General features: G+C 40.3%; 1 protein-coding gene across 1 annotated transcript; it reads right to left on the reverse strand.

The window, feature by feature from the left end:
• Window positions 1-3693: 3693 nt before the first annotated feature.
• Window positions 3694-6562, reverse strand: LOC139712592 (beta-1,3-galactosyltransferase 5-like). The gene has a single exon (XM_071624402.1). It carries the CDS (start codon window positions 6539-6541, stop codon window positions 5366-5368), a length of 1176 nt encoding a protein of 391 aa, XP_071480503.1. The 5' UTR covers window positions 6542-6562; the 3' UTR covers window positions 3694-5365.
• Between the last annotated feature and the right edge of the window lie 3590 nt (window positions 6563-10152).

Raw genomic sequence — 10152 nt, forward strand, 5'->3', positions numbered from 1 at the left:
GAATCTTGTTATCATGTATCCGTAGAATTCAGAGAAAAAAAGAAATATAGCCGATCTTCGAGGAATTTTGTCATTTTATGTGAGCAAAGAGGTTGAGATCTTCGCGTGCGTAGGTGAGGGGTTGTAATCAAATTCCGGAGTGTGCGCACGGAGCTCTTGGGTTGTAATTACAGGGGGCGTGGAGGAGCGCGCATTGAGGGCATATTTGCGCGTGTAATCATTATTTTGGCTTCTAACAACGCGTCTGATTGGATGGAATAACAATTAGATGGGAGGGACCTAAGATAATTACAGGGGACTTAATCATACCTTAATTACGTCCTCAGAATACCGATTTTGCCCATGATTAAGGGCCTATTAACTTCACGACTTAATCACGAAGTTAATTACAGACTTAATTACGACCTCAGAATACCACCCCTGCTTCCTGGTTCATTCGTCGTTTGGGTAATGTAGACTTTGGAAATCCCAGTACTAACTGTTAACTTAATATACCTCTTACTTCTTATATGTAGGTTCTGCGAAATCTGATGTTCAGAAATCAGCGAAAGCCGTCGCGCCGGCAGGTGCGAAACCGAAGAGTAAGAGTGTGCATGGCGTGAAGCTCAATAGTGAAGCTAAACACAAGTCATCAGAAGATTCCAAGACGACAGGATCAATGGACGACAAATCAGCACATGGACACGCCAAAAATATCCGTGAGTTGAATTAGGTGGAACCAACCTACTAGGATTATCTAAAAATATTGACAATTTGTAATGATAGCTGATGATAAGCAGAATTACGGCTAGATTTTGTTTCCATTTTTCGTGTCGCCATTAATTTCATATCAGTGTCATATTGTATTCATAATCGACTTGCACCTTTTCTGCAATTGTCAATGCAGTATTGGTTGTAGCTGCTCTCATTATTGATATCATTATTTCCGTTCTTAAAACTGCTTTTGCTGTCGGCAAACGTCTCTAACTCATTCTAGGAGTGAACGAAATCCAGTGTAGCATAACAAACATAATATGTAAACATTCATTCGTTTACGACATAATCACGATTATTTAATGTGGTTCTTTTTTTGTGTGACGTGTTGTGTGTGTTTTTGTGTTCACATTCTTCAGACCCCAAGAAACATGCTGACCATATACAGATTCCTTCGGACACGCTGCAAGAGCTCCGCGCAGCGTTGGGCAACAACCTGCCTGGAGATATAGGCACGGTTGACGATCTCCTAGCCTTGGGAAGTGGACAAACAGCCCCGAACGTCGGCTCCTCGAGCGCTTACGACCCATCAAGCAACTCTATGCAGAACCGCCGCTTCCGCGCCCGGTTGCGGGCGTTGCAATACATCAACTCGCAGATGGAAGCGATTAAGCAACAGCACGCGAACAATCCGCAGATCGGGTTCGACCCGGTGGAGCTGCTCCGCTGCCGCTACCTCCGTCTCTCCAAATCCAACATCGACACGCTGACCGACCTCTGTCACGAGATGGGCGTCGAGGTCGGCCTGCATCCGCACATGACCATCGATGACGTGAGCAAGTTCGTTTTCGAGAGCCACGAGTCCGATGCCGAAGACTCGGCGAGGCTGAATGGCAGCGCTTTTGAAAAGGTTTTGATTTAATATCTCCCTTGACATCCTGATTTATGACTAGTGTGGCCTCACTGCCAGAAGTCTTTTAAACCCGTTGGAAAACGTCTTTTGAGACATTTGGACATTTTTGGACAGCTGATGTTTTGGTTGAAATGAACATGATATGTGATATTATGATACTGCGGTTTCATCAATTCTAGTTTAAAGAAAAAAGTGCTTAGCACTACAATTCGCTATGCAAAACCAACAGAAAAAACGATAACAGTCTAAAAAAGAAAATAGTAATAATGATAACACCATTTTTGGAAGAAGCGGGTGTAGTATCAAAGCCCAAGCTCATTGTTATTGATTGAAAATAATATTATCTCTAATATGTTGCATATCAAAATATCCTTAATAATTTTCAAAGATTGTTTAATGTTGGCACTGGCTTGAAATATAGTATGTATTACACTGCCAGACTACAAATTGTTATGTTGTTGTTGTTCGTGGTGGTGGTACGTGAAAGATTTGTTCCAGCATCGATGACTATCCATGACTCATATCATTTCCCCGCATATTACTATTTTAATGACGTACACATTGCGTAAAATGAGTAATGACAACAACCTACTATAATGTGTTGCGTCTTTATTGTACTAATGTTTCCTATAACCTACGACAATGTTTTAACTCACAAACACACATACTGATACACAAACATAATATATCCACACTGGCACACATAAACTCAAAACTAGCCCTCATCTCACACGACGTTCTCATTCAATTCGCATGTAATCAGCATTCATTTTTGACGGTTTAAGTTTATGTTTGATTTTCGAGGAAGGCGCTGGCAGCTGGTCATCCTTACCGACGTTAGCCTCTTCAGGCACTGCACTCTTTTCTTAGTTGGCCCTGGCATTATCATCATGCTAAGAGCGCCTGCATACACACGAGTGACGAGAATCAAAGTGTGTAGAACGCCTTTCGGCACAGACTAGAATTCAAACTCATAACATACTGTTCAACAATCTGGGGCCTCTTCCAGAATACGCCAGTAAAATAATTCGGGGACTATGCTGATGTCTTCTGATGTACAGGGCTGCCCCTCTTAGCGTTTACAGCTAATCATAATGACATAACGCATACACGAGTAAGTGAAGACATAGAGACCTACCAACGACATAAATTGGTGATCAAAAAGAGTTTAATGATTATGATAAGCCTACAAAAGAGTACAATTCAGACTTACCCTTTGAAGATGACAGCATACTGTACAACTTGTATATGCATTCCTTACATACAAAATACTGATTGCCATACAATGGGAAGCGCAATATGCAACTTCTTGACTTATCAACAGAACAAAAGCTCAAATCACTTTTAGCCATACATATGCACATTATTTTGTCAAATCTTTAATATGATGCCGAGGAATACAAGTTAATTGATTTTAAGAGGGCATCATGTGCTAATATCGACGTGGTCCAATTTAAAAGCAAATAGCATAAAAAGAAAAACGGAGACGCCATCCGGGGTTTGTATTCGTTCACTCATTTGCCAATCCGCAATTAAGAAATGAATGAATCTGTCGCATCGAAGTAAGCAAGAGCAGCTATTTTCAGTCTTCTAGCTTGACTTTAAAAAGGCAGTAATTAAACTCATAGTACTCTACATTTGTGAAACTCACAACGTTCAGTAGTTTTGGAATGTGAATATCAATATGCGAATATTCATGGACAAGAAGTTGTACCTACAAAACCAATCTTAATCATTCAGCTAGGTATGTAAGCGCGCACCTTGTAAATATTCAATGATCCTCTTTTTAGAAGAATTGAAAAATGAACTAGGGCTATCAGGACAAGCAAAACGTATCATTATTATTGTTATTTTTTTTTTTGGTGGCGCCCTTTGCGTCATTCATGTTCCTTCCCTCGTAGTCCTAGGTTTTCTTTCTCCAACACATCTGATATTTCCTTTCCTTTTCTTTCTTGATTCGGGAAATGTTCGTTTACATGTTTGATAACACACACCATTCCTATAGTATGAGGTATAATGACGCTCCCCCCCCCCCCCCCCGGCAATGAGCTGGACTTCTCGTATCACGTTTATCCATGTATGATTTTGATCCAATCTGTAATTACCGAACGCCTTCTTTCGTGTCGGACTCGTTGTCATTCATTTCTATTGTGACGTGCATATTCTAAGAACGTTAAAACAATGCACCACTCACACTTGACGCACAAAGCAAGCTTGCATGCATTACAGATGCGTCATATCGTATCACATTAATATGATTTTGCACTTTGGCACTTTGGCTTATAATCTATCCCTATACTTTCAGGGTGCTGGGCACCTTTGATAGTGGTATGGACTGCAAGAAATACTTCATTATATAGATGATGACTGGCGGGAGAGGGAACATACCGAATGTTCCGCCCAAAGGGTTTGAAATGCTATTGAGGGAGGTTATATAAGTCCCGAGACGAAGTCGAGGGACTTATAGCCTCCCGAAATAGCATTTCAAACCCTGAGGGTGGAACGGCTGGTACATGTTCCCGACAACAAAAGTCATCTGTTATATTATATCGGTTAGTCAAATACGTCAAATACGTCAACGTCAACCACCACCAGCAGCACAACGCACTCGATCGTTCTCGCAGAGCCAAATGCACTGTGTGCGCGCGGTCCTAGGCCTTCTGTCATTTGTTACATGAAAATGTTTTCCCATGGGAGAACATTACGAAGAATGTTCGCCCATGGGCGAACATTACGAATGTACCTCCATCACGTGACTGTGTTTAGCCAATCACTAACCGGTGTTTGACTAACCCATCTAATACAAGCTTTTATAACCATTTACGTGCATTGTACATTTGGGGAGCTACTATAGGGGGCTACTAATGAGGGAGCTGCCTAGAACAAAATATTCCGAATTGCTAAACAGCTGGATATTTCACATCACTGAGCTCATAATATTGTCTGGAATCCATCTCGTGCCCAAAAATAGAACGACGAAACACTAAAACGTTTATTAAATTCAGTTTCAGATAGTTACAATGTATAAACATGATGTGATTTTAAAATGAAAGATTTCGGAAAATTTCAGTTTGTTACGTATACAACGTAAGCATATTATATTGTGATTCTATACACTAACGGTGAAAAAGAAAGTTAATTGATATCGGCTCTACGCCACATGAGATGGCTTGCCTTGTGTCTCATGCACAGCCTCATAATACAATTCAATTCAAGTCAATTCAAGTCAATTCAAGTCAATTTCAATTGAATAATACATATATATCAAGCGCAATGTCTTACAGTCCACACATTGCTACAGCAATGACTACGTATACATGGAAAAACAACAAACCCTGAACACTTCGTCTTTGATACTTCTTTAGGGATATCCTTGGTGTTTTTTTTTTCTTCTCCCGATGCCTCGCTCAGGAAACATGTAAGGTTCATGAAACATGAAAATCCCATTTTCTCACATTATCTTCCTAATACATGATGTACTTTATTGATTTTCCTGGCTTTCACGTGTCTTTCGTTTTCGATATCTTGTGAGAAGGACGAAATCCTGCTGTTATTCATCGCTACAGCCATTTCACATCGTCCAACGCATTTTTTTTTTTTCATGCATGTCATTGAAACCTCACTCTTCATGCAACCTTCTAGAGGTTGATCCGTGTCATCAGCGACCAAAATGTCACGGAGTATTATGGTGTAGCATTTTCAAGTCTTCATTAGTGAGTCAATGAGATATCGTCCATCTGAACTCCTTCTTTCCCGCAATCAATCCCAACTATTGAGCTTCCATGCCTTCCAGACTTCCAGCATCTGACGCGTGTCGAGATCGTAGGCGATATACATGATGTTGAGCTTTCTGAGGGATTTCGCCGTCTTGATGAGTCTTCCATTTGTGCTGTTGCGTACGTCCCACATGAAGTGAAAGCTGAGTATATCGCGAGGAGCGATGCCCACTTGCTTTGCGCACAGGCCAACATATATGTCCTCCCAGGGAAATACTGCAACATCGCTTGATATTCTGAGCACTTTTTTGACAACATCCATCGACAAGATGTACGCTTTTCCCTCGGCGTATGGCGGATAGGTGGATAGAGGATAGATTTCGTCAGGGACGAACCATTTTTCACGAGGACTGCGAATCGCTGTGGCATTCTCGTGCAAGATACCTCCAAAGTAGCCTGACTTCTCAGCCCGCAATTCAAGAAAGCCGGTAAGGTTGCCGATGTCGACCATGACGTCGTCGTCGAGTTTCATAAAGTACTTGGCTCGCGGACACGAGCGTGATGCCCACTTGAGAGCGCCAATGGTCTTGACGGTGAGGTTTAGGTAAGTGTCAAGGAAGGACTCCTGAACGATATCGCCATGAAGCATTGACTCGTGTTTGATTCTATGTTGCACATTGTTTTCTGACGGCAGACCGAGTAAAAACACTACGCGGACAGCATACGCGTTTTCCATTGTGTGTTTGATCCACGTCAGCCGCATAATGTTTCTTTGCTCAAAATGGTCCGGTTTCGACGCGACTACGACGATCAGCGTCAGCTTGTCGAAGGTGTTGGTTTTCGTGTTAAAACACTTCGCTCTGTTGTTGAAGATATACGGGAAGTCATGCCTGTCTTTGAATGGCTCCCATTTTTGTCGGGCTAGGATTCCCGTTTCTTGTTCGCTCTGCTCGGACTGTTTCTTATCGTTTGATTCCTTTAGCTTTATAAAGCTATGTGGCCCAACAGTGTCAGCGGGAGACCGCTTGCCATCGGAGCTCTCTGCTGCAACATGGGCCGTCTTCCCTTCTCTTTCAATATTTTTACGGCCAAATCGAGGGATGAATGTTAGACGATGTTTTTCGCTGATATACTTTGCATTGAATCCCAGGGTGAAGAAGAAAGCAAAAATGAACAGGGGAGCAGCCCGGCGGCAACACCGAAGACCTGGTCCTCTCATTGTGAAGCTGCGAAATGGTAAAAGTTGATAGAACCTTCAATGAGAACCTCCATTTACGCTCGGGTCAGGACAAAAAATTATGATAGCGGGTATTGGACATCCAGTCATACTCCTATCGTGCCGAATCCTGTAGTCCTGAGAGATTGACAAATGAACCACAATCAATAAGGACATAGACTCTGGAGATTGACGAATGAACCACAGATTGAGCGCAGAGAATAGATTTAACATCAATCAAATGTGCATGAAAACTCAATGCCACGAATGAACAAGCACACGGATGGTGTTTTGTCGCTGACATATGCTAATTTTCCGTAGCATCTCCATGGCGATACAATATGGAACAGAGTATGATGGCTTATATTGGGATATGAAAAACAACCTGTCGCTTCAGCTAAATTCAAAATTAATGGCTGCCTCGCAGTATAGTCAGTCGGGTGTGGCACAATCACCCCCTTCGTATGCAACTGCAAACATTAATACATCAATATTACATTGGACATTCCTCATAAACCTAAATGTTTTACAGTGTATATGTTTTCAACGTAATGTGCACTAGACATGGACACGCCATGTTTCGGTTGCACGACACTTCCCTTAGCTTATACGATGGCTGTAACGGTTTTTTCGTGACTGATAAAACAGATGTCAAACATTTTTATTGCAAACATAATTGGCGTGACTATGAGTATAGGTTACAAAAACTGTTTCATTAAGTTATGTTTATTTTCCTCAAACTATAATAATCAGTAACATTTGTTTCAAAGATATGTTTTGTTTTGTTCTTTAGTTAGAATGAATGCAGAAATGAGATATTCTATGCGTGTTGGAAAGAGGAGCACATGAATACAAAAATGGCAAGGCCTGTGTTTGACAATCTGGTGGTGAATTATAGAACATTAAAGGATGTATATGAATGTGTCAATGATAAAGACGTTTATTGTCATTATTGTTTCACCTAGTTGGAGAAATAATACAAAAAGAAGACTTAAATCTATGACATACAAACGAACATAGCTTAATTACTTACCTTCAATTCTTGCAGCCATTAACGCGGAAATCAAGAGTTCAGTGAATAAGGTCCCTCATAGCTTGGCTCGGTGTTTGCCTACGTATGTAACGCTGCTATATTGAAGCCTTAGACCTGTGTACCAACTACTGGAAACACAGTAGTCTGGGTCGTGTAGCATCGTATTTACTTTTAACTCAAGAGCCAACTACCACACAGCTATGAATGATTGTCTGACATTTAAGCAGGCATGAAGTACGCTTCAAAGAAAAACAAAATAGGCGAATACACACTGACACTCAGACGCACACAAAATCATAAATGTATTAATGGTTTCGTGGGTTTTCTATAGGGATATATATTCCTACTTCGTTTGGGTTTTTTTTTTTCTCCAGTATGAAAGCACGTGTAACATTTTCACCTCAGTCCAGTTCTGTCCGTATACATGTATTTTATGTACCCTAAAGTAATGGTGGTATATCGCAGGAGCATGCAATCACATACATGCCACTGTGTCAACACTTAGAAATGAAAAATGATCACTGACTTCCATTGACCGTTAAAAGAAATTTGCACGCAAAATCCGTAATTACAACATCCTATAGCTCATGCTATTGAATGGCACTGAAAGGTACATAATAACCATGCAAGGCGGTATAATAACTGCCTCTTCTTTGAACAAATGGTATGCGTGTAGCCCACATTTGTGAGTGTGTGCGTATGTGTGTGCATTTGTGCGTGCTCGCGTTTGTGGGGTGAGTGTTTTGTTTGTTTTCGTGTTTGTGTGTGTGCATGACACGGCGAAGGAAAAATGCAAACCTCATTTACAAAATGATTCATCGGTGAAAGCTAGCCTCGGACTTAAAATTCGTGTGGTTACTTCAAAACAGTCAAGCTGCATCACGCTGCATTGGCAGCCAAATAGCACCTACGTCATGTACAAGTAATAAGTAAAATATGAATCATTTCGTAAATGAGGTTTATCCCTTGAGTGTGTTATAGTTATTTATGAAATAATTCATAAAATGCGTACAAACATAACTACCACGAAAACTGGAAATTCACTGTTGAGTTGAATTTGTAGAAATTATCTCCATTCACAGTGCAGCGGCCATTTCTTCCTCCATCAACGCATTATGTCTACGAAACATGTCGGTATTATTATGATTCAATCTGGCCAACAGTTGAGATTTGCACACTGATTCACGAACATGACTAACATCCAATCAATTTGACATTTGCTTCAACAAATTGCTCCCAACACGTGCCCAAGGAATAGAAAACGCTGTAACTATAGAATACCAACTCCTTTTGTGTTTACTCATTTGGTTCCTTTTTTTTTTTTGGGGGGGGGGGGGTCGTTTTCAGCTGTCAGTATAGAGGAGGAATATGTCCTTCACAGATACAGCAAATAATTGGTAGAAATGGACAAGTACGGTAACAATTTCAAGTCTGTCAATTTTAATGGACCAACGGTGATTATCAATATTGTTTGTGTAGTTCATCATACATCAGCATGATTGGCAAGATTATACACCACAGTTACCATAGTTCATAAAGTGACGACACAGTCATCATGACCACGAAGAAAGCCCTTTATAAAATCACACTACCAGCTGGCCTTTTCACTGATGGAATCGAACCCGAACAAACTGGACTCCACTCAACGGGGATCAATCCATCAGCCTTCGACCTACTCTATGTTATTATGTATAGTATCTTTAGCTGCGTCACGGACAAAGTGTATGGTACAAAGCTTAATCATTCAAGACGACTTTCATAATTTCACATCCTGTAATACATAAATCAGCAGCTCAATGTATAGATTTGTGGAATTTATTATGGTCCTTGAGCAGAGATATCAATTCATAAAAAGAAAAACAAAACAACAACACCAAATTACACTGAACAAGGATGATGACATAGGAGCCTCACATATTTCAGAAATGTAGCAATGTAATTTCATTATGATACCACGTGCGTAACAAGTTCACCTGTGTAAAATTTATGCATGCTTTCTTCTTTTGTTCTGCTTCATTCAGCCCCTACTCATACATTCTTGTATAGTTAGGCTGCTATGTCATCATCCTTGTTCATTGTGATTTGTTGTAAATTTTGAAAACACTCCTATAACTCATCCCAATCACTACAAACTCTGAAACCAACCACCCAGTATAACCAATTTATACTTGGTCATTATGTAAAAGTTTGAAAATCATCCGGAGAATTCAGATCGTTAGTTAGAATGCACATTGCTTAAAACGACAATACATGTATTTCAGTAGACATATAGGCTGATCGACCCGAGAAGAACGTAATAACAAAGGAAGGATTTGTAACTATTCGCCTTTCTGTTTCTTACTGCAGATATCATAAACAATAACAATATTATATCTTTTCTATTATGCGGTATATAAAACCCCGTAAAGATGTACCATGTTATAGTTGTTACCCTATGCCATTTCTACACACTAAAAACACCATCATTATTACGATACAAAATTGTGATAAAGTTGTGATGATACACACTCAATCCAATAAGACTCATATGGAATATCATGAAAAATCGTAACATTGTGGAGGCATTGCACTTAAAATCGTC

The sequence above is a fragment of the Diadema antillarum genome, unplaced genomic scaffold (assembly GCF_040938485.1).
Source record: "Diadema antillarum isolate AM-2024a unplaced genomic scaffold, OU_Dant_1.0 seq00001823_RagTag, whole genome shotgun sequence".
NCBI classification, from domain to species: domain Eukaryota; kingdom Metazoa; phylum Echinodermata; class Echinoidea; order Diadematoida; family Diadematidae; genus Diadema; species Diadema antillarum.